General features: G+C 47.1%; 3 protein-coding genes across 3 annotated transcripts in view; 1 reads left to right on the forward strand and 2 right to left on the reverse strand.

Annotated features, from left to right (window-relative positions):
- The window catches only part of erc2 (ELKS/RAB6-interacting/CAST family member 2), a 41,660-nt gene extending 30,390 nt beyond the window's left edge, over window positions 1-11,270 (forward strand). The window contains exons 10-19 of the mRNA XM_056605297.1: window positions 1,329-1,528; window positions 4,008-4,136; window positions 6,998-7,112; window positions 7,369-7,559; window positions 9,527-9,674; window positions 9,843-9,925; window positions 9,999-10,356; window positions 10,446-10,589; window positions 11,003-11,066; window positions 11,185-11,270. Of these exons, the coding sequence (XP_056461272.1) occupies window positions 1,329-1,528; window positions 4,008-4,136; window positions 6,998-7,112; window positions 7,369-7,559; window positions 9,527-9,674; window positions 9,843-9,925; window positions 9,999-10,356; window positions 10,446-10,589; window positions 11,003-11,029 (1,395 nt within the window). The 3' untranslated portion in view covers window positions 11,030-11,066; window positions 11,185-11,270. The remainder of the gene's footprint in view (window positions 1-1,328; window positions 1,529-4,007; window positions 4,137-6,997; window positions 7,113-7,368; window positions 7,560-9,526; window positions 9,675-9,842; window positions 9,926-9,998; window positions 10,357-10,445; window positions 10,590-11,002; window positions 11,067-11,184) is intronic.
- Window positions 11,271-15,086: 3,816 nt separating this feature from the next.
- Window positions 15,087-18,741, reverse strand: LOC130402129 (protein disulfide isomerase CRELD1). The gene is made up of 6 exons (XM_056606242.1): window positions 18,357-18,741; window positions 17,001-18,242; window positions 16,253-16,336; window positions 16,070-16,165; window positions 15,814-15,954; window positions 15,087-15,693 (listed from the first exon to the last, which is right to left on the reverse strand). The coding sequence occupies exons 2-6, from the start codon at window positions 17,242-17,244 to the stop codon at window positions 15,473-15,475; spliced, it is 786 nt and encodes a 261-aa protein (XP_056462217.1). The 5' UTR covers window positions 17,245-18,242; window positions 18,357-18,741; the 3' UTR covers window positions 15,087-15,472.
- Window positions 17,079-27,869, reverse strand: il17rc (interleukin 17 receptor C). Its single transcript, XM_056606241.1, has 17 exons — window positions 27,739-27,869; window positions 27,078-27,255; window positions 26,720-26,780; window positions 26,564-26,635; window positions 25,208-25,311; window positions 23,213-23,330; window positions 22,500-22,541; window positions 22,289-22,407; window positions 21,999-22,055; window positions 21,658-21,721; window positions 21,258-21,493; window positions 21,076-21,132; window positions 20,943-20,991; window positions 20,756-20,851; window positions 19,520-19,558; window positions 18,748-19,391; window positions 17,079-17,170 (listed from the first exon to the last, which is right to left on the reverse strand). Exons 2-16 carry the CDS (start codon window positions 27,174-27,176, stop codon window positions 18,778-18,780), a joined length of 1,827 nt encoding a protein of 608 aa, XP_056462216.1. The 5' UTR covers window positions 27,177-27,255; window positions 27,739-27,869; the 3' UTR covers window positions 17,079-17,170; window positions 18,748-18,777.
- Between the last annotated feature and the right edge of the window lie 8 nt (window positions 27,870-27,877).

The following is a 27,877-nucleotide window of genomic DNA, read 5'->3' on the forward strand; positions in this document are numbered from 1 at the left end:
GTCTCCTTTGAAATGGTTCTGCATCTGGATTATAAGCGGATGGTTTTTGCTTACATGTAGCACAGTTTTTGGGTTAATTATTTCACAAGGATTTTTCCAGTGCTGTTAAACATTCAATGAGTAAATTCCTTAAAACTGAGACTTATCTTAAAGAAAAAGACCTTGAGCTCCTCATGCTTCAAATATGATCTTATTGGATTCCGTCGTGTCACTCGGACCCTCTTGTATCTTCAATCTCGTTGTTCTTTGACTGGGCATTGCAGACTGTCCAGCTCTGTTGGACCTGCATGACCGTGGTGTAGCTATGACGTTGCATGAACTGCTGTTGCTGTCGCCACGCTTTAGTGTTGTGTGGATGTTGTTTAAAACATGGTTAGATGCCCGCTGTAGTTGTGTATCGATTGACCTTCTGGTAAGATGTTCCTTTGGCTTTGTGTACCTCTTGGTTTCTTTGTCCGTTTTTTGGTTGCACAACATTCCGAAAGGTGGTGTCCAACAGATTAGTTTCAAACCGTAGTCATTGATTATATTAACTTAGTCAGAAGTCTGAAGTAACCAACTGTGACTTTTAATAATAAAAACAATCCACTGTTTCTGATATAATTGAGGAGGAACGTGATTATCTTTTAGTTTTACACCAGATGTGAGTCGGATCGCCATCACAAGCCAATGCAAAATCTGCCTTGCCCTGTAACATAGTGAAATCACAGGTGTCCACCTATATGTATGATGGATATATTAGTGTACATGTTGGCACTGTCCACTGGGTAGGCTGGTAGGCTAATCTCTCCATCATAGATCTAGGTGGACACTATATAATAGCTCTTTTATAGGGCTCTTTATAATAGTTATGCTCTTTAACAGCTCTGTTAAAGTGCTCTATGCAATAGCTCTGATAAAGAGCTATTTATCATAGCTCTGGTAAAGAGCTCTATGTCATAGCTCTGGTAAAGCTAATGAGGCATCAGCAGTATTCATGCCAATGTATTCCATGCTTTACAAGGAGAGGGACAGAAACAGGCTAACTCAAGGGTGCTGGTGATAGAACTCCCCTCAGCGACGCTAGTGTGGTGTGGTGTGTGTGTCCGTATCTGTATGGTTATGTGTTCTGTTTCTGTCCGTTCCTCTGTGTGTGTGTGTGTGTGTGTGTGTGTGTGTGTGTGTGTGTGTGTGTGTGTGTGTGTGTGTGTGTGTGTGTGTGTGTGTGTGTGTGTGTGTGTGTGTGTGTGTGTGTGTGTGTGTGTGTGTGTGTGTGTGTGTGTGTGTGTGTGTGTGTGTGTGTGTGTGGACTGTATATACTGTATATAACTGCCTCCCCCCCGCTGCAGAAGGCCCATGAGGTGGATCACTGCGGCCCCAGAGGGACCTCGGACTACCTGGAGCGGGTGAGGCTGCTGGAGAAGGAGGTGTCCTACTACAAGGAGGAGTCGGTCAAGGCCCAGGCGGAGACAGAGCGCCTGCTGGACATCCTGCGGGAGGTGGAGACGGAGAAGAACGACAAGGACAAGAAGATTGCTGAGCTGGAGAGGTGAGCACACAACCATCTCCATCATCGAGACAGAAGCCTTACAGTATGAACTGATTTCTGATATTAAGTCTTATCTTTTTAACTAACATACACTATATATATGCTCTGCCTATGGGAGCTAACCCATGAAAACCTAGGTTTTCTAGGGTTGGGACAAGTCATAAATAATAGTAATTCTACCATAAAGACACCATTAAATTCAGTCTAGTCCATTAGCAAGTCACTGGCTAGATTAACCTTAATACAATCCAAGCACTCCTATTATGAAAATACATAATGTTGATACACAATATACATCAATTCATAATAATTGAATTAATTGTTGTTGACGGTTATGCTAATATTATAAAAAATAAAGGTTTCAAACTTTGTGCATTTTTCAAGATAATCAAGATAATGAGATAAAACCCATGTCTTTTTCTCAGTTAAATTTTTATTTGAACAGTTCCTGCTCTGCATTAGTAACGTGAAACATAAATTCATATTTAAGCGAACAGAATTATGAAAGAATAAAGCTCTCTAAATGGCTGTTCTTGTTCGCCTGTCCTTATCCAGGGTCAGGGTCCAGCCCAACCAAACAACTACTGCCATGTCTAGACTAACAGCAGACCTAACCCCTTTAAGAAATGGTGCACAAAACAAACATTGTCAATCAATAAATATTTAATGGGTTCAATTCTTAATGGTGATTAATCCATTAATCATTAATCATTAAAATCCCTAATACAAATAATTGTTGATAAATGGAAAAACTGTTAATGGTTATTCTAGCATTACAAAAAATATATGTTGATAATTGAATGGACCGTTGTTAATGGTTATTCTGGTATTATAAAAACACTGAGTTGATAATATAATAAACTGGTGTTTTTCTGGTATAGAGGTTGATAGTATGATCAATTGTTTAAGGATCTGGCCGGTTTGTTAAGACCCCAGGTTAGTTGTTGACATATTTTATGTTAAGATGTAAATTAGATATTATTTTGGTTCACCTCACCTCCCGTAGTGGTCGAGGAACGTTGCAGAATTGGGCAGTTGGCTATCAATTGACATCCGATCCCAAAGGAGTGCTCAGCAGCTCCCATATCCCCGTATCTATGCTCTGTTCAACCCTGGTTCTCTTCTAGTGGCCACAAATGGACAAATGATTTTGTCTGGATTCTGCGTTTGCACGCCACTGCACATGCTCACAGACTTGGAGACTGAGAGGCCAGCAGTTAGAATAGTTTAATACTGAAAGTCCTCTTCACGAGCAGGTTGGAATACTATGGATCCAACGGCGGATCATTTACTGCTTTGACCCGCTGGAGGCAGTGAACAGGGTGTTTAGTTGACAGTTCTTCACACATTCTCACAACTGAACGCTCTTGCTTTCAGATATCAGAATTGCCTATTTTGCCCCATTGCCTATCTGCAGCCACTATCTCAACACAGAGTCATAACTGCGCATCACAGTCTCTCAGTCCGAGCATGTGCAGTGGCTTGCAAACACCCAATAGAAATGGGTGAATTTGGCGGATTAGAGGCACTATTGGAGGGAGCTACCTGGCCTGGGCTGTTTGTATGGCCTCAACAGGGTTGGGCAAAACAAACACACAGCTCTGGGAGCAGCTAGAAGATCATTTGGAATATATTGGATGTCAATTGAAGGCAAACTGACCAATTCCGTAGCGGGTCTACACAACAAATAGAGGTGTGTTGAGCTAGGTCATGGCTGATTGACGTCTTGATATAGCTAATGACAACCATTAGCTATATCGAGAGACTTCCACATTTATTTACCTGTTAGAATAACAGCAATATGTCAATATGACTCTAGCAAGGCTAGTTTGACTATATAATATGGGGTATTCTGCTATTGCCACTTATGGGTATCATACTCACATCGTCTCTTTCACCTTAGGGTGCTAGTGGCACTTATAATCTTCAACTAAGTATCCTAGCAGCACTTCTAGGGCACCTAAGGGTGCTAGCAGTACTTTGTTACCTGTACAACACCTTGTACTGTACAACTGTCATGTGATTAATTTCATGTTTTGTCCTTTGCCGTCCTTTCCCAATTCTGTCCTATTCCCTTCTTTCTGGTCTGGTCTGGTCTGGTCTGGTCTGGTCTGGTCTGGTCTGGTCTGGTCTCTCTCTCTCTCTCTCTCTCTCTCTCTCTCTCTCTCTCTCTCTCTCTCTCTCTCTCTCTCTCTCTCTCTCTCTCTCTCTCTCTCCCTCCCTCACCTTCCCTCTCTCTCTCTCTCTCTCTCTCTCTCTCTCTCTCTCTCTCTCTCTCTCTCTCTCTCTCTCTCTCTCTCTCTCTCTCTCTCTCTCTCTCTCTCTCTCTCTCTCTCCCTCCCTCACCTTCTCTCTCTCCCTCTCCACATAACCTTCTGCCCTCTACACCCAAACTAAATTGTCCACCCTCTATGTACCCCTACCTCAACCATTCCCCCTCCTACCATGCCTCCCACACCGGTCCTCCTCCCCCACACAGCCCCCCTCCTCCGTCCTCTGTCCCCCGCCCCGCCCCCCGTCCCGGGGGCAGAGCTCCCCCCGCCCTTGACCCCCCTGTGACCGCGCCTCCCCAGCAGATAGGGGGCATGGTGTGGGATTTCCTGGGAAAGTGAGTGCCCTGCCCCGGCCCCCCAGCACAGCGTGGTTATAGAGGCCCCGCCCGCTGCCCCTGCACTCAGTGTTGGTTCTGTCTCGTCTCGGGCCCCGGGTCCCCCTGCACTCACACATCTCTACACCACATGCTAGACACTGTGGTTCGTCCATTGTCTCCGCCGTTCTCCACCTGCATGTTCTGAAGGTCCTGGAGTGTGGTTATTAATTATCAGTGTTGGGTTCACTGCGGCCTGTGTCTGTGTGTGTGTGTTTTCTGTATGTGTGCACTGTGGAGGGCCAAAGGGTCACAACTACGCCTGATTGTAGAACTGATGAGAGCTGATGTACTGATTTAAATCAATGTACTATTTGGATTTTGGGGTTTTTATAAAACTGATTTTAAGGTTGTATTTCATTACGCCTTCAAATGCCCTGTTTTAGTGGTTCTAATCATCAGAATAGAGCGTTTGAGATCTATTTACCGCCTTAGATAGTCAAAGTCAAAATCAACTGAGATCCTCTTCTGGAGTTATTAAGACCATGATGAATAATGGAGGGGTAGGCTATTTTTGGGGTGTAATACATGGTAAATTCATTAAATACCCTGTAGGCTGTGTTACTATAGGCCTACATATGTTGTTCTTGATGCTCAGTGTGGCGGTTTTACCAATGCTCAATATTAATGTACCTTATTAAATCCATGCAGAGGATTGTTGAAGAATGTTTTGTTCACATGAATGTAGTCGCGTTGTCCTAGGCTCGCACATCACTTCCTGAACATTCAATGGTTTGTACACTAGGTGTCATCCCATTACTTTAAATAGAAATTCCCCATACTGTTGTCGTAGTATGATATGAGTAAAAGTATGTAAAAGACAGTGTTTTTAATAAAATACAAGGCCTAATAAAATAAAACGTTGATTATGAAAGCTCAAAACGCAGAATTTTACGTTAATTTTTTAGGTCAATACAAGTCTACAATGAAGCTTATTTGTGGTGCTTTGGCCTTCCAAAGTGAGTTCACATTTGAGTTTGCATACTGCATCTCTTGTGCACCAGGGATGTGTTTTCAAATTGCATGCAGCTTGCAATAAATTCATTGTCATTAGCATTTAGCATGCAATATAAAATAACACATATTGCATGTCAGCATGAAGATATTATTCATACTATTATGCAATTAGTTAAGAAAACAACGGCATGCATATTATATCGTACTATCATTTGTCCTGACTGGTGCACTCTATTTTCTGTAATGCAGTAGTTCTTTGCTTATCTAGTTTTAACTTTCTTGTGTTTATGTTGGACTTTTTCTTACGGAAGTATGGTGCTGTTATTGTATTTCATTGTAAATCACACCAATGTTTTTTTAGTAAATCATTTCTTACACAACTCATATGAAAAAGGTAAAACCTTTCCCGCTTATTATACGTTACTAAAGACATTTTGTAGTGCACTTGGTGTGATTTGACAAAATGCCGTTCATCGAAACGTACACATATTCACCTTGTTGTGGGCTGTTTGTTCTGGCATTTTCTATGTGTAGGAATGTTCTGTTTTTATACCTCCTTCTCTCGCCCTATCTCTCCCGCTCTCTCTCTCCCTATCCCTTTCTCTCCCTCTCTCTCCCCCCCTCATTACCACCCCCTCCCCTAAACACACACTTACACACTTCCTAGAACTCATTAACCTTCGTTGCTTTGGTCCTGTTTTTCCTATGCCTTCTTCCCTGCTCTACTAGCCAGTTAGCTAACCCGAACCCGAACCCTAACTTTAACCCTAACCCTAACCCTTTCCTTAACCTTAACCTTAACCTTAACCCTTATCCTAACCTAACCCTCACCCTATACCTAGCCCTATGTCTACTTAACCCCCTGACTTAGCCAGCCAATGTCTACTCAACCCCTGCCCTTACCAGCCCATGTCTCAACCCCTGACTTAACCAGGCCATGTCTACTTAACCAGGCCATGTCTAATTAATCAGGCCATGTCTCAACCCCTGCTGTAACCAAAACCTCTAATGGTCCATGACTGACACACTAACCCCTTGTGGTCCGGGTTTTCAGCCCTGCTGTTAAAACATGTGCTGGCTCCGATGTGGCTGAGTTTGTGCTAATTGACTGCATGTTGGCCCCTCCAGGCTTGGCAGCAGATGCCCGTTGTTCGGCGTTGACGTGAAGGTGCATCCAGCAAAAAGCAGTCACATACTAAATAGTTAGGCTGAGGATTAGGGAGGGGGTAACCCTAACCATAATCCTAATCCCCCTGGGTGGCCTGACGCCTTTTGCACTGTGGTTGTTGAGCAAAGAGCAATGCAGAAGATCCTGTGGATAACCTGTGGTTATGAACTGTGTCCCTGTTCATAATCGATCTGAGTCTGTGCGGCTCACTCTTTTCTTTGTATCTCTTGTTTCCTTTATCCCTGCTCCTCCTCTCGTCCAACAACGTCTCCTTCCTCCCCCCCGCCTGTCCGTCTCAGTCTGGCTCCCAGGTATGTCCTGCCCTTCAGGCATGAAGCGCTCCTCCTCCTCCTGCCCCCCTCCCCTCCGCCCACACACGCATACCCACCCACATACACACCACATGCACACACCTTTTTGAGTCAACCTATGAGTCATGACCCAACCTATGAGTCTTTCTGACACATTCCAAGGATGTTTGTCTGGCTCGTCAGTGTGGCGATCTGTCCTGCCGTTCTGATGAGGGCCGTGTCCTTTCAAAGCAATATCCAGTCAAAAAGAAAGCATTATCAACTCATGTAAAAATCATCCACTACAGTACAGCCCTTTTACGTAACCGTTACACAGTGAACGTTTCCCTGTTTAATAACGCGAGTGTTCAATAGGTTGTTGGTATAACTGTTTGCGGCTCTTTCAGACAAGGAGGCAAAGAGCAAACTAAAAAGGGCCCAAACATTAAACTGGGAACCAAAGTGGACAAGAAGGGCATGGGACAAGACCTCCGCAAAGACGGTACCATGGACCACTTGAAGGTACAGTATGGGGAGCTGTAGGTTAATATGTTCATACGCGAGAGAGAGAGAGAGAGCGAGAGAGAGAGAGAGAGAGAGAGAGAGAGAGAGAGAGAGAGAGAGAGAGAGAGAGAGAGAGAGAGAGAGAGACTAATTGACTGAATACTAAGTGATATTCTGAAACCTCCTGCCATTCCTGTGCGCACACGTTTGTGTGCGTGTGTGTGTTTGTATGTATGTGTGTGGGTGTGTGTTCATGTGCGTGTGCGTGTGCCAGCTGGAGGAGCTGATGGGCACTCTGGAGAGGACCAGGCAGGAGCTGGACGCCACCAAGCAGCGGCTCTCCTCCACGCAGCGGTCCCTGCAGGAGAGGGACGGCGTCCTCTGCAGTGTTGTCGTCCCGCAGCACTGCATAGAGGGGGGGGGCACGGAGCGCCGCTCGCAGCTGGAGGAGATCCTGGAGATGAAGTCAGTCATCACACTGGGAGCACATACTGGGAGCACACACTGGGAGCACATACTGGGAACACATACTGGGAGCACACACTGGGAGCACATACTGGGAGCACACACTGGGAGCACACACTGGGAGCACATACTGGGAGCACAATCATACTGGGAGCACATGCTGGGAACACATACTGGGAGCACATACTGGGAACACATACTGGGAGCACACACTGGGAGCACATACTGGGTGCACAATCATACTGGGAGCACATGCTGGGAACACATATTGGGAACACACACTGGGAGCACATACTGGGAACACAATCCTACTGGGAGCACATACTGGGAACACATATTGGGAATACACACTCGGAACACAGCCTTGGCATCATACTGGGACAGCATAACTGTCATATTGGGAACACGTACTTGGAGCACAACATTGGCATCATACTGGGAACACAGCATTAGCATCATACTGGGAACACAATATTAGCATCATACTGGGAACACAATATTAGCATCATACTGGGACATCATTAGCATCATACTGGGACAGCATTAGCATCATACTGGGACAGCATTAGCATCATACTGGGACAACATTAGTGTCATACTGGGACAGCATTAGCATCATACTGGGACAGTATTAGTGTCATACTGGGACAGCAGTAGCATCATACTGGGACAGTATTAGCATCATACTGGTACAGCATTAGTGTTATACTGGGACAGCATTAGCATCATACTGGGACAGCATTAGTTTCATACTGGGAGAGCATTAGTGTCATACTGGGACAGCATTAGTGTCATACTGGGACAGCATTAGTGTCATACTGGGAGCATTAGTGTTATACTGGGACAGCATTAGTGTCATACTGGGAGCATTAGTGTTATACTGGGACAGCATTAGTGTCATACTGGGACAGCATTAAGGCCGATATATGCTCTGTTTTAGACGTAACGCGTAAGCACGTAAGATACATAACCCCCCCTTGCGCGGTAAAATATCCCCCCTTACGTGCTTAAGTGCGTCGCCCAGAATTCCTGTCTATGCGACTAAAACACTACGGCCCTATGCAGCTCGCAAAGACTGTGATTGGCCAGCTAACCACATCCTTTCAGGAGTCTCACATTTCCGGTTTTACAGCATAATAGCGCCATTTTTAAAAGGCCGTGACAGAAGCGAATGAAGAATTTTGAAGAAGGTGAAGAAGAAAACACAAGAACGAATTATGATAATTATAAATATAAACAAACCAGCGATTTCCACTTCCACGCCCACAGATTCGTTCGTTGCTCCCCCTACTGTTCTGTCGGAGAATCCCCTTGCAACACGCGCAATCATTAAGGAACCTTAAAGGAACCGTAAATCAAAACTTGCCTAAAACAAGTCCCTTGTGTAAATTACGTGCTTACGTCTCTGCGTCTAAAACGACCCTAAATCGGCCTTTAGTGTCATATTGGGACAGCATTAGTGTCATACTGGGAGCATTAGTGTCATACTGGGACAGCATTAGTGTTATACTGGGACAGCATTAGTGTCATACTGGGACAGCATTAGTGTCATACTGGGACAGCCTTAGTGTCATACTGGGACAGCATTAGTGTCATACTGGGAGCATTAGTGTCATACTGGGACAGCATAAGTGTCAAACTGGGACAGCATTAGCATCATACTGGGACAGCATTAGTGTCATATTGGGACAGCATTAGCATCATACTGCAACTTCATAACCTGAAAAGACATTCATTTAAACAAATAGTAATATGTAGGCAATGGGGTATGTTACGTGAAATGCATCTGATGCTGAATTCTAACAAAACGAGCAAAAACAATAGACCCGTTGTTCAGTTGGAGGCCCCACCTAGCCAGGCATGGCTCTGGTTAGCTTCAGGGGCCCGCTGTTTAGTTCGATACTGCTTTAGTAACACAATAATTGTATCATCTCCTTTCCTTCTTTTGTCTTTTTGATTCTGACCAGACAAGAAGCCCTGCTATCGGCTATCAGCGAGAAGGATGCCAACATTGCCCTGCACGAACTAAATGCCCCTAATAATAAGAAGAGCCAAGAGGAGTTGCTCTATCTGAAGAAGGAGAAGGACAGACTGATGCACCAGCTCAAACAGCAGGTGAGGACCTCTCCCCACTGAGACGTCCCTCAGCAGTGTGTTCAGACGACTAGCCTGAGCCTCGCCTCTGGAGCTATAGTACAGACTCACACTGCAGGTCTTCTGCAGCTCCATCTTGTTACCTTGGTGCTAGCTTTGTATGACTGCGTGGTTTCTGTCCTCCTCCAGACGCAGAGCAGAATGAAGCTCATCACTGACAACTATGAGGACGAACACTACCACGCCAACAGCCCCCACGCCCCCCCGCCCCAGCCCCTCCACCCTCAGCCCCAGCCCCACTACCCCCACGCCCCCCACGCCCCCCACGCCCCCCACGCCCCCCAGACCCACTACCCCCACGCCCCCCAGCCCCTCTACCCCCACGCTCCCCACGGACAGCACGCCCAGCCCCCGGCCCAGCACCCACACACACAGCAGCCCCCGCCGGGGCACCCGCAGCCACACCCACCGCAGCACCCCCAAGGGCACCCACAGGGGCACCCCCAAGGGCACCCCCAAGGGCACCCCCAGGGGCACCCCCAAGGGCACCCCCAAGGGCACCCACAGCACACCCAACACCCACAACAGCACCCACAACAACACCCACAACAGCACCCTCAACAGCACCCACAACATCCCCAACAGCACCCGCAGCACCAACAGCAATACCCTCAGCAGCACCCTCCACCCCACCAGCGCCACAGTGCTCCCCCGCCCCACCAGCAGCACCCGCACGGACCCCCCCCACAGCAGCACCCTCACCCCCAGCACCCCCACGGCCCCGCTCCACAGGGGCCTCACCCCCAGCACCCGCACCCCCAGCACCCTCCGCACGCACCCACACATTCCCAGCACCCGCGACACCCGGCGCCGCATCACCGCGGGGGGCCCAACCGCGGACCACCCCATGCTGGCCACCGGCCCGCCCCCGACCAGGTCAGACCCGTTCACCGGTGGTGTGACGTCATTCCCGCTGTCTTCAGTGTGTGTGTGTAGTGTTGTTGTTGTTCTGTACGTCAGCGATACTAAGGCCCAATCCCATTTCTACCCCTTCGCCCTTCCCCTTCCCCTTACCCCTACCCCTTACCCCTCCCCCTTACCCCTCCCCCTTGTTTTGAAGGGGGAGGGGGAAGGGGTAAGGGGTACAAATGGGATTGGGCCTTAGGCCCAATCCCATTTGTACCCCTTCCCCCTTCCCCCTTCCCCCTTCCCCCTCCCCCCTTCCCCCTTCCCCCTTCCCCCTTCAAAACAAAGGGGAGGGGTAAGGGGAGGGGGGAAGGGGTAGAAATGGGATTGGGCCTTAATGTGCACCACCTGAAATAATCTACTCTGTTACACCCCTCCCTCAGGACGATGAGGAGGGCATCTGGGCATAATCTGTACCGGGACCACCAAAGCACCAGGATCTGAAGGGTAAGAGATAGCATAATGAGACCCATGCAACTTGCTACTAATTAAATTCACTTGTCTCATTACGATATTCTTTCCAGAAACTAACGGTTTCATTTTCTCTAAACTGTCGTTTCCCAAGGAGGATTGAGTCACTATTGGAGGAGCACCGTTCTGCCATGATGATAAAACACATTGACTACCTGACCAAACCTTTATTGATTTCACTGATGGAACACTTACAACGGAGCCTTGACTGGGGGAGGGACCAGGTGGACGAGCCAGGCGGGGGACACTGTCAGCTGAGCAGGCAGCATCCTCAGTCGGGAGACACCACCTGCAGTGACAGGTGACCGTGGTCATAGACCCTTTGAGCCCTGTTTGTGTTGCACTTCAGGTTACACCAGAGCTGTTCTCTGGGGGCAACGCGGCAGAGGGCCCGACTGCCGAGCGTGGATCGGGTGGATTGAGAGAGTCGCTGTGGCTCCAAACACCAATTCGCTGCTTGACTTCCCAAAAGGATAGTGTGTCAGAGAAACATAAAAAAGAAACAGAACCTTGCATCTCTACTGCCACAGAGGCCTGACCTCCAGATACCTGTCTGCCTGCCCAGATACCTGTCTGCCTGCCCAGATACCTGTCTGCCTGCCCAGATACCTGTCTGCCGCCCTCCTCTGGCCACACAGCCCTGCTACACCTCCTTCCACACATCCAATGACATTGAGTCCACCCAATACGTCCTCACTTTATTTACCGGCTGGGGTTTGTGGCTCTGCCTGCCTCGCCCCTCACTTAGCCAGCTCCAGCTCCACCCCCGGGGGACGCCTGATCGGCCAGGTGTCACTCACGCTCATCTGACGTGGTGCACAGAAACCGCCCTTCCATTCACTTAACATTGTACTAACAATCAGCATACTTGCATGACACGATGATGTAGTGCTGGGAGCCCAGCAGCTGAGCCTAGGATCCACGAGGTAGAATCCCCTTACCACTGGCGTCCGCCTTGAGCTCCGTCTGCAGAGCAGGGGGCTGGCTGAACGACCATCCCCTGCACTTTGTGTTGGCCTTGGCGAAGGCTGCCGTCCATACTCATGTTACCTCACTTGATTACTAGAAGCAGTTAGTGGATTAATCTATGCAGATTTTAAGTTTGAATTTATTTATCTTAATCCTTGTGAAAGGATATCAATCAAAGTATGTTTTCCATTTCGATCAGACTGACCATGAGAATTGCCAGAAGATATGTGTACATTATTCAGATGTTTTGGGTTTCTATGACTATGCACCTTCACACCCCCCTCCCTTTGTAGGAATCTTCCTAATGGTGCTGCTGTTGGTGCTTCACCTAAACGTTGTCTGATGACCTGGTCAAGAGCATCGTTCAATTACTGAATAGGGACTTGATCCCAAAATGGGCTTCAACTATCAACTATTGCTGATGATCGAATTGTACATACATATTTAAAACAACTAAAATGAGTCTGTGTGAACATGAATCATTTATCTGAGAGGTTATGGTCCTCTGCATACGATGCCAATATAAATACTGTTGTTGACTATGAAGTGAAAGTGGTGTTTGGTAGATATTCTCGTATAGGTCAATCATCAGCTCATTCACCCCTATGTTATTCATGTGTCATACAGTATATTACCCATTGATGCCCATCGCCTCCTTCCCACAGGTCCTCTCCATGTCCTAGATCATCTGAGTGACCTCCCCTACCAAAAAAGTATTGCAAACATAGTGACTTGTTTTCTCCCTCTAAAGATGGTGGCCTGCACCTATTCCAGAACTGTATACATATATATATATATATATATATATATATATATATATATATATATATATACAAATATAAAGAGAGCTCTATAGAGTATGTCTATATGTAGTTTTAATATTATTCCACAAAGGAGAAAGACATTTTTTATGTTCCTGCTTTTAGTTCGAAGGGGTGCACTGTAAGGCAGACTTGTTATATAGCGAGCATGGAGACAAAGCTCTGGGCTACATTGTTAGAATCTCTCTCTTGATGTTGAAGAACATTCCCTTTCTAGTTATAGAAGACTGGTCTGACACAGTCCTATTGCTCAAGCAGCTAACAGGAAAACCACAATAGGTGTGTACTCCAACCCTAAAGTACAAAAGGCAACATATCGGCGTTCCGGTAGGAGCGTTGGTCCAGACCAGGGTGAGGGCTAGTCGGGGTCTGCCTGGCCCAGGGCAAACCACTCAGAAACTCAATGGGAGCTAAGGTGGCAGCAAGAAGAAGACTATGGCCTGATCTCTGCACGGAGGGTGAGGACTATCCCCTTAGCAGTGTCTCTCTGGAGTTCCTGAGTGACCATGCCTGACAGATCATCCACTCCCTACCCTTTTCTTATGCTTTTGCGTCGTCGTGGCCGTGCCGTCGTGAGCAGCAGTGGTGACAAGCGTGTCCGTAACAGTAGAACTAAAGAAAACGATGAATATTCCAGCGTTGTTTGACCGTAGAGTGGAAGATTAGACTGTTATCGCCCACCCCCCCCCCACCAGCCCCTCATCACATCATGGTGCCTGAGTGTTTCTCCTTTGATAATATTGATGGTTGTGTTGTCCACTCTTTGGTTGGATCAGTAGTCCGCTCTCCTCCAGATCTCCTCCAGGTCTCCTCCAGGTCCCGGTACTCTTCACATTGACCCACATTCGCCAAGTCCTGTGAGTTGTTGTTCGATCTTTGCGTTTCCAAACCAAATTATAATCCGAACGGTTGTGATTGTGAAGAAGTGAAGACGGAGCAGACAGTGGGGCAGAAGTCTCTCACGTTAACATCGGGGGACAGAGGTTAAATCCTACATTTTCAGGTTCTTATCCAGTGAATACTTGAAGTAGGGGGTTCTCCTACCATGAAGAAAAACCTTATGTGATGAACATGGAAAAGTAATATTGAGCATTTTGAGTGTGCCCATGCATGCCGATTTATACATATTGTGCCATCCGAAAAAGATTATTTAAGGGCGACCAGTTCTCTGCAGAGCGAGAGTTGAACTGTTTATCTGGCTCATGGTTTCGGCTCGGGGCAAGGACCAATCATCGTCGGAAGTGACCGGCCAGTTCTTCTGAAACACATATTAGTGGTAAAAAGCTTTTAGTTACACCCAAACATTTCCACAAAGGCCTTTAGGAAAAAAACAAGATAAGTCTAGCGCCTTTTTGTTTGTTTTTATATACAAGTTATTTTCAGTTGTGTTACGCTGACAATGAAAACCTTTGGATCAAAGAAATCACTGTGACCAATGCCAGATACATTTATGTTAAATAGACCAAATGTTTGCTTATTTTTTTCATTTCTGTATTTAAGTTGTATTTATTTAAGTTGTATTCTATGCGTTCTGCTTTGAGACTGTACTATTTGTCTAGGTAAATGTTTTGACCTGTACAGTAAACTCTTAGGAACCAGTAAAATGTGTGTACAGCATGCTGAATGAATATGTGTGTGAACGTGGCCTATAATTTCCCATGAAGCATCGCTCCTCCATACATTAAGTGCATCGTGCATTGTGGCGGCGTGATGTTGTGTTTGAGAGTGCTGTGGTCCTCACCCACCGTGTCCCCTTAGTAGACAGCCTGTGCAGGTCTATGAGAGTGCAGCATGATTGCAGGGTTGCTGGTGTAAATGTTTTTAAAAAAAAAAGGGAGATTTGTGTAAGTATGTACTAGTGTGTAAGTGGGCACGCACACTCACTGCTTGTGTGTGTTATCAATGCATATGAGTAGGTATGTCAAGTAGGGTACTATTCCCCAAGAAGGAGGGAGAGTGAGTGGAAGGCTTGAATGAAGCATGGACTCGGTTATGTTGCTGTTCCTAACCACGGAGGCTGTCTGTCCGTAGTACCCGAGGCGTTTGCTATTGTATGTGATGTAACAGAATATAACTATTGAGTGTTGGCCAGTTCGTTTATATCCATCCAATAAAGGTGACTTTCTTTCTGGAGCTGTGTCTTTTTTAAGTAATACACAGTGGACCATATATAAGCTGCCCTGATTATGGAAACATCATTAAGAAAATGACACAAATATCAAAATGCAGATGTTCTTTAATCTTATTGTATCATGCCAATTCCTATTCATTGATTTCTCTTGTCTTTCTTTTTAGATAACATAGAAATGATACAATAGTATTTATTAACTCTAGACAGCAAATGTGAGACAAACAATGTATACAAAATGTTTATAAATCTATATGATTCATTATAAATTTAAATAGTTTCCTGTGCCAAAATAAATACATAACTGGAATCAAATAAATACAAAATAATAAGGCTCTATCTGTTCTGGTGCTGGCCAGAGAGATGGAGGTTCATGTAACGGTACATGAACCTGAATGCACATACGTTGCATACATTCGATGTCCTCATGTGAGGCAAGCAGTAAGTCCTGTCTCAGGGCCCTCCTAGGACCCCTTCAGGAAGCGGTCTAAGAAGCGGTCCCCTCGCTCCGAGAGCCAGTACCCAGCCATGGCCGCCACGCCCCCCATGAATATGGAGGTGAAGACCATATCACCCTTGGCCGCCAGTGTGGCCAGGGCACACAGCACCACCCCGAAGAACATCTGCTGCAGCACGGCCACCTCATCCTCCGGGACGTCTTCGAACAGACCCTTCTCCTGGGCGCCTGCAGGGGGTCACCAATCATCACTGTTCCTGTGAGGAGCTTTGGTCCCGGCTGCACCAGTGAGGATGTTTTCTTAAATTCATAATTAACAAAGAGCAAGTACTCGTGCCAAGTACTCACTTTGCGGCTGCGTCCTCACGCAGACGTTATTCTTACGAATGAACCCGTCGGCGCAGTCACAGAGGAAAGAGCCTTCCAGGTTTGTGCAGAGCTCGTCCAGACCCAGGCACGGCAGGCTGGTCTCCCCGCATTCATCCACATCTGAACAGAAAAACAAGCAAAGAGCTCCACTGTAGTCATCATGTCATCTTAAAAACCCACTGAAGCTCAAACGTTATGTTCTAGAAGTTAAAGAGGTGGATCCCTCAGGGTGTACCCTGACACTTGGCACCCGTCAGCCTGTAGCCCGCCGCACACTTCCTGCAGCGCGCCGGCCCGCTGCCCATGCAGCTCCCGCAGGCCTGGTCGCACTCTGGGGAACAACAACAACACGTTACACGCTGCCCCTCAGCCACCCGTGGGGTACAGACGCTGTGACACGGGCTCCTCCCAGCCTGACCTCTGCAGTGGTAGGAGCCCTCGGTGTTGGCGCAATAGGTGTCTGGAGGGCAGCGGCCCTGCGCCGTGCCACACTCATCGATGTCTGGAGCAGCAGCACAGAGAACAAGGAGGTCAACAATGTTACGTACATATTAATATACTTACTTCTATGCTCGGTGGCTGGCTATAAATGGACCAGGTGAAGGATTTGAGATGCAAACATCGCTTCAATTGCGACTTTATGAACAGGTTGCAGTTGAACCGATTCTCTCTTTTGTGTCATGTGGCCTGTGGGTGGGTTTTACTTTGTGGGTGGGTTTTACTTTTTTACCCAGACACTTTTGCCCCCCAAAAATAGGAAGTGACGTCTCATTATGGTAAAAACTTAAGGTAATAAGATAGGGCCCTTAAGATAATTAATTTTGGCTATTCAGCTCGTTAGTGGAACACCTGACCTACAGGTGTGGAGAGAACACTTTTGTTGTCTCTTCCCTGCTCAATGGTGAATCTATCTTCAGGTAGACCTGGGGCTGTGGAGGTGGGTGCATGGTACAGCCACTACCACCTCTTAGCGCCATTCGGTTGGACTAGCTTGGTCCATGGTAAATACACAGTGTCCCATGTAGCCCTTTGTAACCATTGTTGGGCAAGTCACACACACACACACACACACACACACACACACACACACACACACACACACACACACACACACACACACACACACACACACACACACACACACACACACACACACACACACACACCTATACAGGTGTTGTGATAAAGCGTCCATCCAGCTTCACATTCCAGACAGCGGTTCTTGTCCTGCAGGGAGCATGATGCACAGGCGTCGGGACAGCTGTGGGCCACGGAGGGCCCTGCCGAGCTCAGCCAAACGGCCAAGAGAGGCATCCAGAGAACCATGATGGGACAGCTGTCAAAGGAAAGGTACAGAGGTGGGTTTAGACCTAGCCTAGGTAATGCTGTTGTTAGAATGGCATTTAACATTGAACATGATAACAACGTTCTCCACGTTTTTGAAGACCGTACATACTCCCATAGACCCAACTGGTAGCCATAGCTACCAGTTGGGTCTAGACTAGACTCTAGCCCCCCTAGACTAGACTCTAGCCCCTTGGGTCTAGACTCTAGCCCCCACACATAGAAACTTGAAAGAGGCAAATTACTTTTATTTTGAAAAAGGCTAGAACGTTTATCATTGTTTATATATGCCCGGACCAAAGACGAAAGGTGTCACAAGAATTCTGGAAACTTTTTGAGGGGAATCAGCAAATTAACGAGGTTAAAAAAAAAGTCCACTCAGTAACAAGATCCGCCTGAATATCTTGACTTTGTGTGTCAACATTGCGTCTGATGTCTACAAGACCCTTTTAAAATTACATGAAATATAATAGTAATTAGATAATAGTAATTTTAGACTATTTTCTTCAATGGGAAAGGCTTGCCCTGCATTCGTTCTATGTTAAAATAGCGATAGCTCATTCAAATGATTCCTCTTTCCACTGTCTGCACAAGCACACCATGCTGTGTTTATGGTATTATTTAAAACGCGATGTCAAGAATCCACTTGACATCGATTTGTAATTTAGCCATAAACACAATAAAGACGGCAAATTATATTCTTATGAAACCATATTTTCAGCAGCCTGGATGCATTGTTAATCTTGAATCTCCTATTCACTTCTGGTTTGTCCGAGCAGACAGGGTTTGATCTAAGGTTCCCTGCTCTACTTTTATGTTGCACTTTAACCTGACTTTCAAACGGGACCCAGCGGGACTCATGTGGTATCGACCCCTCGACATTTAATCCTAACTCAAATCCCAACGCCTGGTCGCTTCCGACGTTCCCTTCTTCGGCCACCTGCTCCTCCAAGCTCCGCCTTCCAGCGCCTCACCACGGAGCAGCCCCGGGTCGCCGCCTCAGCGGTAGGCCGAGGCCAAGTGGGAACGCACCTTCCCATCTCGGAGTGAGATGGGTCTCTAGCCTGAGATAACAATTGCGAGAGTACCACAAACAATGACAGACAGGCGGACAGGAGTCAGCGGACCAAAACGCAAGAATAAATCATATTTAGGCTTTGCTTCAGACATTGAATTACCTTAAATGAGTATGACAGGAAGTTTCATATCTGCTGACAGGCCAGATATTGATGGCCTTTCGGTCTTAGCGAGGAGGTTTTTCTTCCTCTAAAACTAGTTTCTTCTCGATTGACTCTGTGGGGGCTGAGTCTGTCCCGAGTCTGCTTTGGATCTCTTGCTAGCTGAATGTCTTGAGGGACCCCCTCGACTGACCAAAGCGACCCTCCTACATTAGGCGTAAGAGCCAATCACAAGCTGAGGCACACCACCACAACAGATAAGTTCATTTATTTTTAGACATAGAAGTTTTGTTGGCACCGACGAAACCACACACGCATTGCTTAAAATAAAAGCAATGATGCAATTCTATTATTAAAAATCATTCAGCTGAAACGAGTTAAGGTTATGTACATAAGAATCCAGCAGTCCAGGATTGAGGCGTCATAGGGTCTGATGGGTGAGAGGATCCATCTCCGGTCCAGACGCTGTCCTCTGCTGGGCCTTGGTGTGTGTAGCAGATCCTCTGGTCAGCTCCAGCAGCAGGGCCTGGCTCTGGGAGGGCAGGCGGAACACACTCAGCCCCTCGAGGAGCTCCGGGAGCGGCCCGCCGCCCCAGGCCAGCTCCCTGGGACAGGCCTCAAAGTCCACCAGTAGGAAGCGCTCCCCTGCCTGGCCCCGCCCCCGCGCCCCGGCCACACATGCCAGACACGCCCAGAAGACGTCAGAGTAAGGGGAGGGAGAGGTGGTGGCGGTGGGGCCCTGCGGTCCGCGGTCCTCCTCCCGTCCGGAGAGACGTGTCCACTGCTGGGCCCTCTGCAGGGCCCCGCGGGTCAACACCAGCACCACCCTGCCCCCCCCCCCCTGCTTCTCCAGACGCAGCAGCTGGGCGTAGAGCCAGGGCAACGGCCCCAGAGAGCAGAGCTCTGCGCGGCTCCACTGGTCCACCGACACCCCGAGGCCCTGCTCCCGGAGGGAGGAGCCCAGGCCGCACACCAGCTCACACAGAACCTCCTCCGCGTCTGGGGGGCTCAGCACCAGCGCCTGGCCCCTCACCGCTGGGCAGGGGGGGGGGGAGGGAAGGAGGAGTGGTGGATTATGTTTGCACTAAGGGCTAGGGTTGGTCAAGCTATGTCTACAAAATTGGTGTCTTCATCTTTTGCTGAAAGCGACAAAAACCACTCACTGTGTGTGTATTGAGCAGAGCGCCAGCACGTTGCCCACCCTACAGGAGAAAGAGAGATGAGGCACGGTGCAGGAAGTGATAACAGAGCCATCCCTTACTCCCTCTGCCTGCTCCTGCCATGACGGGACTACAAGGCTTCTCACCTCATGGGGAGAGTCTGCTACCTTGAGGCTAATTGACGCACACACACTTTGGAGGAGACAAGGATGAACCAACCTGGTCGGACATAGACCATATACCTTATAAAGGGTGAGAGTGATTCTGTTCTCTTGTTATTCACGTTTCTTTATTATAATACTCGCCCCAACCCTTTGGTTCGGTGAGAAGAGTGATCGATAGTCAAGGAACACTTCTCTAAACTGCTCCTCAACCGCCTACACTATAGATTATTCAACTTTGATTTCCACTTTAAGAATTACTATTAGAACGAAAAATACACAACGCATAGTCTATACGATGGTGGTAGTTTGGTGTCATCAAATCCTCCACTATGTGACCCATAGTCACTGCTCCAGACCTCATCGCGGGGGGTTGTTGTAACGGGGGGTTCGGATGGGTAAATTCTTGTTAGGCAGGGGGAAATTGTTGTGCGGCAGGGGGAAATTGTTGTGGGCTCTGGGTCGCATCATAATTAGCATAGTCAGGTGGGGCAGATGGCTTTCCCTTTCGTGGCACGTGGGGAGTAGTGCAGATGACCGGGTACTCGCCAATAAAGCTGTTGATGTCTGATAGAATACGGTTTCTTTCCTCCTGCACAAGATGGCGGCATTTGTTGCATCGGGAAGATGTATTCCCCATCTTGGCCACACGATGGCCGTGTTGGGTATATGCGACCATAGGCGCCCAAGGTTCCTCCCCCTGTGCCTTGGTCACTCCCCTCTGAGGGCCCAGAGTCGAGGGGTTGGGCCACTATCACTCCTTGTCTGGCCACGCCTTTACGACACTGGGAGATTCTCATATTTTTTTACCCTTTTTGGACACACCAGTCAATTGGCTGGTGTTTGTGTTTGTGTGTGTGTGTGTGTGTGTGTGTGTGTGTGTGTGTGTGTGTGTGTGTGTGTGTGTGTGTGTGTGTGTGTGTGTGTGTGTGTGTGTGTGTGTGTGTGTGTGCGTGTGCGCGTGTGCGTGTGTGTGATGCTGGAAAGTCCAATACATTTTCTTAGATGGCAATGAAGTATTGTCGCTTTAGCAGAGGCTGTCATCTGTGTTCATAAAGTTTAGAAGATAAATACATACTTTTTATTTTGTTATGTTGAGAGTAGAGAAGCAGAACCGCCAACAAAATCAACGTCACCATAGCGATGATCAGAAGATTCCAGCGCCATCTGCTGGCTGAAATTGGAACGCATTCTTAAACATTTTATGGGCAGACTACTAAGAATGTTGAGGTTTTATTTATTGTTTGTGTACAATGAGATCGCACCAGTTGGGATAATGCAGAAGGGACCATGCTCCATCCGGTTCACTTTCACCTGTTTCAAATGTACAGAGAAGTATTTAGCGCATGGAACTGAACTGAGACACGACATATTTGGATAGCATTTAAAACATTTTACCATCACACACGGTGGGAACCTAAGGTCGAAGGAATAATTGAAAGCCCCAGATATCTCCTGAGGAAGAAACAACACAACTCAAGAGGACATATGGGATATAGATATTTATAGGATATATAAATCTATATAAATATGCGATATGGCATCTTAAGAGAATAAAGTGTGAGAGCTGCAGCCCTCACCCAGCGGCCCTCCTGGGTTTGTCTCCAGTTGCTGGTCTCCAGGCGGCTGGTGTTCCTCAGGCCCCTGATCTCCTTACAGCTGTGGTGGGGGCCGGCCTGGCCTGGGAGACAGGGCCACACCTGGGCCGCTAGCCTGCAGGGGCCCGACAGGTTCCAGAGGAGAAGGGCCCCGCTCCGCTCCACCAGCGCCAGAGACACAGAGAGATTCTTTTCCTCGTTCCTCTGGATCAGGGCCTCTGGGGGCCACGCAGAGAGAGTTACAACGAGACCCCACAGATCCCCCCTCACACCCCCGCCCCCCCGCTCTCTCCTCATGGGCCCCTAAAGCTCTCTCCTCCTGGGCCCCTAAAGCTCTCTCCTCAGGGGCCCCTAAAGCTCTCTCCTCAGGGGCCCCACTCACCAGTGTGGTTTGTAAACGGGCAGCTCATAGCTCGACGGGTCTGATCCCCTGTCGGCCACCAAGCCTGGAACACACACACACACACACACACACGCACGCACCCACGCACGCACGCACGCACGCACGCACGCACGCACACACACACACACACACACACACACACACACACACACACACACACACACACACACACACACACACACACACACACACACACACACACACACACACACACACACACACACACACACACACACAAATCAACACAGTGTTTGTACCGAATGCAATGACAGCAATAAAGCTAAATAGGCCATGATTAACGAGATGATTTGTATAGCAACCTGTAGACACATGCAGGTGGTGACAGCCCACAGTGGAATGGTGGTCGTGTTTATAGTCTGGAAAGAAAAGCATGATTCATGTGGCGGTTATAAACATGAAGTTGAGATTACAAAGAACTAATAACAACAGATGGGCTGTGTGTGTGTGTGTGTGTGTGTGTGTGTGTGTGTGTGTGTGTGTGTGTGTGTGTGTGTGTGTGTGTGTGTGTGTGTGTGTGTGTGTGTGTGTGTGTGTGTGTGTGTGTGTGTGTGTGTGTGTGTGTGTGTGTGTGTGTGTGTGTGCTCTCTACCCGGCAGTGTCCGTCGGCCTCGTACAGGAGACATAGCAGGGCGGGCCGGCCCGGGCGGCGGCCCCCCAGCTCCAGGCCCAAGCCCGTCTCGGGGTGGAACACGGCCGTTATCCTGGGGACTGAAGGGGAGTCGGGTCAATCATTACCCTGGGCTTTATGGCTCCTCTTACCGTCATGATAGGAGGTTTATGGTCGGGAGAGGCCAGCTCACCATCACATTCCTCTATGGAGTCAAGGAGGGCTGGAGAACACACTGGGGACACAAGACGTGTGGAGAGATGTTCACAATACGGCCCATACTGTCCACGCACAAACATTAGACTATAGTTGATTAATTTCAAGTAATGATTTAAGTATATGTATATATACATATATAATATATATACATGATACATTTTTTATACACATATAATAGTGTATATTGGTGTGCATAGAAGTAAAAATAAGTAAATTGTATGTCGTACGTCCTGGCACTCCAAAAAAAAAAAAATAATGTTGTGTAGCTTCTTATCCTCACTATCTTTGTTGTATACAGGGAATAGGTCAACCTGGCGATTGTAAGTTTTGCACTTGGTTCTGTGAACATCCTTACTGTACCGACAGCGATATATTGTTACTCCTTCTAACAAATGTACTTATTGTGAGTCGCTTCGGATAAAAGCATCTGCTAAATGCCCTAAATGTAAATGTAAATGTACAGATGCTCAGATACTCATTTGTATGTGTTTACTCAAATTGTATATTTTGGTTGTATTCCGGTTGTTATTATTTGATTTGCGTGAAGTGTATGCTGCTGCTTTCACACATATACTTTCTTGGCGATGTAAAGAGCACTCATCTATCTTTGAACTAGCTCAATATATTATACTGCTTTGAAAATGCTTTTTTGTATTAAACAAATCAATGCGTTTTGAAGACAAATACCGTCATCCAGGGAGGGCAAGGGGAGCGCTAGGAAGGGGCACGGTGGCCTACAGGGCTGGACCGAGAGCAGGGCCGTGCCGCCGTAGGGGGCACACACTGGCTGACCCTCCAGGGACAGCTGGGAAGGACACACACACAGTGAATACCAATAGAATCACATAGGACAAAGCATTCTTGAAACAAAACATTAGCAAATGCTTAACTCTGTACTGCATTCTGTTAGAGCTATGATATGTAATAGTTCCGCATTCAACTATCTGAAAACTATAAGACCTATGTTATATATTTCCTGAGTTGTATTAACCTTATCCCAATGGTTCTAACAATGTTCAAACCCTTGTATGACCTTTACCCCTAACCTCCAGGGAAACACGTGGAAACAATCTGAAAGATTAATAGAAATACCAAAAAAATCTGATCAAACACGCTCTCAATCTCAACTGGTAGTCGTGTACATGTTTCGTAGGCATACAGTCTATGTTAAGTCAGTTGACCCTGTATTTTATACAGTCTACATTAAGTCTTTTCAACATGTATTATATACAGTCTATATACAAGTCAACCTGTATTATATACAGTCTATATGCGTTCCACCAACACTAGAGCTCTGTTGGCCACGTTTTTGACCTTCTTTTTACTGTTGGAGAGATGTTGGGATGTACAGCCAAAAAGATATTGGAATCCATTGGGAATATTTGGAAACTAGGGAGGTCTCCGGTTCCATAGCATTTAGTGAGGGTATTCAGGGAGGGGTACTTTACATTCTGCCTATTGTGTAGAAATGGGCTGTTTTCTTCCCCAGCATTGTGGTGAACAGCCCGCTACTTCACACGTTATCATCTGCATCTCCTGTTATTGTTTGGATCGACAGACCCCGAGCAGAATAAATACTTGATATTCTTTGCTGTCTGTACATGATTTTTTGAGTGAGATATGCATTTCTGAAAGTATCCCGCCTACGACGAGTTACCAAACGAGCGAGTCAATTTTGGCATTTCTGAAATGACAGTTTTTTGGCATTTCAGAAATGCATATCTCACTCAAAAAATCAGGAAGGGGGCACAGTTGAATATTACCTCCTACTTCCCCACTCCCCTCCAATCAGAGCATAGCTGGACCCGTGGACGAGTACAATCCCGGAGCTGAGCTGCCGGACTGCCGCCGAGCTACCCCCGCAGGCAGTCCGGCAGCTCCAGCGGTGTACTCCGGGAGCTGAACTGCGGCCGAAGCTTTCCGGCTGCTCCGGCGGGTGTATTCCGGGAGCGGAACTGCTGGCAGGTCCGGTACGGGCAGCTCAGCTTCCGGAGTGGAATCCCTTTCTCCTCCATGTCGCAGTTCATGGACTTCAGAGAGTCAAGGCCAAAGTTCCTTTTCCCCAATTCCTCTAAAGGCCAAGATATCCCCAACTACGAGTCTTTACTTGTTTTGGAAGTGCCAGAGATGTCAGACGCAGTCTTTATGATTCATAATATCATCCGAGGCGCACAAAGCTTCTGGCCGTGATATTAGATATATTATAAAAATACCGATACATAATATTATTATATATGATATAGATATAGAGCTCCAGGAGTCCGCAAACGGCAACAATCCCTTCTCCTCCATGCTGTGCTTCAGTCTGACAGCTCATTGGTCAATGGACAGCAGCTCATTTGCATTAAAGCTACAGACACCAGAAAGAGCGCATTCTGAAGGGCAGCTTCAAAAACAGGTTTTCTGGAACTCAATTATTATGTTTACCTGTTGGGAAAACACCATAATATGTATCCTTTAAGAGGATTTGATGCTTCAGGACTGTGATAGGGAACTTTTTTTTTCCTAACTGTAATCAAAAGTACTACCCACTTCCACACAAACACACACACACACACACACACACACACACACACACACACACACACACACACACACACACACACACACACACACACACACACACACACACAAACACACACACAATGATGGTATTAATGGGATAAGAAGTAACCATTGTACCTGCGTGGTACTTGACAGAGGGAGGGCATCAGGGTGAAGGGTGAAGCGGACTCTGTGACACACACCCTGGGTGGTTTGGGTTTCACAGCACACTCTGACAGATCCTACCCAACACAGGAGAGAGAGAGAGTGTGAATCCTTAGCAGAAAGATGAAAGTCATTGGTGATCTAGTGTTATTAAGTAGTATTAACTGTTTTTCCTTAAGCTAGACCCACCCTGTTTAACCACTTCAGACTGCTTTGTTATAGAGCGCAAATACTACCTATATCCAACTCCAACTCAGCATGGAAGGTCCTAAAGTCTTATGTTGCCATAATGGCCCGGACACTCTCAGACAATAGTACAACCCGGACACTGCAGCATCAAAACTACCAGGGAACAGGGTTGGAGAACCGTACGGTACATGTTGCTCAAATCAAAGGCGACACTGAAGGGCCTAAATCCCAGCAGCAGGATAACAGAAGCCAGATCGGGGCAAATATCATCCCACAGCAGACACAAATGGGCGTTGTCGTGTGGTGGGGCGTGGGGGTTGTCGTTTACGCAGACTGGAACGCCCCCTTCTTCTTCTTTGTCGCCTTTCTTGCTGAACTGTATTAAAATGTCAAAGTATACTACTCCTACTCCTTAATCAATAATCCGACTCTGTAACTACGGAGACCCCTCGAGTATTCAAAGTTCTCTGTCGGGATGTCGGATATGCAATGCAATTCGCCGCCCGATCGACAACAAACCATGTAAATAGTGTTGTAAATTTACTTTCAAAGCTTTTCAAATCCTATTTGGTGTTTTATTGGTCTTTAACGTGCAAAGTAAACAATGTACAAAGTAAATAAGGTGCAAAGTCAAACCGGTTGATTCGAGAAGTGATTTTGTTAGAGGACCAATCACCAGCGCTTGCCGTCTCCGTTGCGTCGACGGAGGGTTAAAAATATTGGATGGCTACGGAGAGGAAGGGCCTCTACGAATTCTCTTTTGCATAGGAAATTTCCTTGCCTGACGAGATGACCCGGAAGTAGTTGGAGGAAAGGTGGTTTGAACTCTAAAAATGCTTAGGAAAGGAGCATCGATGCTTCCTTTAAACCTCCTTTATCATAGGTTACTCCTGAGCTTCCTTTGCGAAAGGAAAGGAGATAGTGGTATCCCATATTCCTTTACGGCTGAGACTAAACTGTTAAGTCTCAGCCCATTGGCATATTCAAGTATGAACACTGACCAAAAAGTATGAATGCTGCCCATGCCCACATGTAAAACCCGTAGTTATCTCTGTACCGTCTGCTTAATCGTACAGGTTGTACTCAACTGGTCAATCTCTATCCCAATTCAAAGATATGGACTCAGTTCACGTCTCTGACCGTTGGTGGGTCTTCCTCCTCCCCCGTGGTCCTCACTCGTGTCTGGTTGAGGGGGGATGTGGATCTGCAGCTCTACAGCCAGACACAGGGTACACTGCCGTCTGTGTCTACAGCACAGCTGAGCCCGCGCCTGCACCCCCTGCACAACCACCTTACCCTCCACAGGTTCAAACCAAGCGTCCATCGGCCAATCACTCACTCGGCAGTCGGACAGACCCTTCAAAGAGCCACAGGATTAAATTGAAAACCACGGACACGGAAAGCACACATGTGTAACAATGAGTTCCTCATAGCAATTAAATCTGTAGTTTGATCTTTGCAGAATGGCTGAGGTGGTGCCGGAAGGGCAGATTATTGTTTTTTTCCTTTGGTGAATAAATATTTGAAATGTTTATTACATTGACAGGAAATTAAAACTATTGCAATTTCGCTGGCAACAGGAAATTTAGTATTTTCTGATCTCAGGAATACTGGAACTGCACATGTTAAAAGGCAAACATAAGTCTAGGTTTACCTGGGAGCAGCGGACTCGTGCGTCATTTCCACGGATCTCAAGAGCAACAGCCGTGACACACACCAGCAACAACAAACACCCCACAGGTAATCCCGACATGTTGTCTCACGTGCTTCTCACGGTGCGTCGCGGTAACCGCTCCCAAGAACCCCGGGGGCGGGATTCATGCTGCGATCACCTTCAGAGGAGGAGATGTCATGTATTCCTAGGGTTGTAGTTGCAAGATCATCTTGTTCTATGCTCATTCAATACGTGATCATAGATCTAAAAATACCGAAAGACTACTAAAATAATAATCTATAACTTGATCACTAGAATCTATAATAATGGAACCGTGTTTATATTCTCAAACTGATCTCAATCTGCATGTCTCCAGTTGATCCTAACCCGCCCGAGTTTAATTTCACAACCCCTGACCTTCCCGTTCACAGCCAGTGAGCTCCCTTCATTTATACCTTTTTCTATTTTGCGCAACTATCGGGACTATTAACGAAATAGAGTGCGATGTAGCCTATAATGTGAGTGGCTTGTTTAAATAAACCTATTCAAACAGTTAATCATAGTTAAACGATCACTTAAACCATGTCTACGAGCCTTCACCTCATTGCATTTCAAATTACTCATCACGTTAACCTAAAATAAACTTGGCTAGGCTACTTACTTTGTTTGTAGTGGCATGTGGGTGGATCAGAAAAGGAACCACTTCACTCTTCTACTTCTGCGTAGACAGGAATACACTTCTTCAGGTTGAGGCAACTTTCTCAATCGGATTGGTTCCACAATACCTGTTGGTAGCCTAT

This window comes from Gadus chalcogrammus, chromosome 13 (genome assembly GCF_026213295.1).
Source record: "Gadus chalcogrammus isolate NIFS_2021 chromosome 13, NIFS_Gcha_1.0, whole genome shotgun sequence".
Taxonomy (NCBI): Eukaryota; Metazoa; Chordata; class Actinopteri; order Gadiformes; family Gadidae; genus Gadus; species Gadus chalcogrammus.

Bases quoted from the DNA above. Each gene is read 5' to 3' on its own strand.
- LOC130402129 (XM_056606242.1), bottom strand. From the start codon at position 17,244: ATGTTAAATGCCATTCTAACAACAGCATTACCTAGGCTAGGTCTAAAC. The intron at 16,337-17,000 runs GTGTGTGTGTGT...CTGCTGCTCCAG, and splicing joins TTATCACAACACCTGTATAG to ACATCGATGAGTGTGGCACG. The intron at 15,694-15,813 runs GTGAGTACTTGG...GACCCCCTGCAG, and splicing joins CGTGAGGACGCAGCCGCAAA to GCGCCCAGGAGAAGGGTCTG.
- il17rc (XM_056606241.1), bottom strand. From the start codon at position 27,176: ATGTCGGGATTACCTGTGGGGTGTTTGTTGTTGCTGGTGTGTGTCACG. The intron at 22,056-22,288 runs GTAGAGAGCACA...TTTTCTTTCCAG, and splicing joins AGGCCGACGGACACTGCCGG to ACTATAAACACGACCACCAT. The intron at 21,133-21,257 runs GTGAGGGCTGCA...TTTCTTCCTCAG, and splicing joins AAACCCAGGAGGGCCGCTGG to GAGATATCTGGGGCTTTCAA.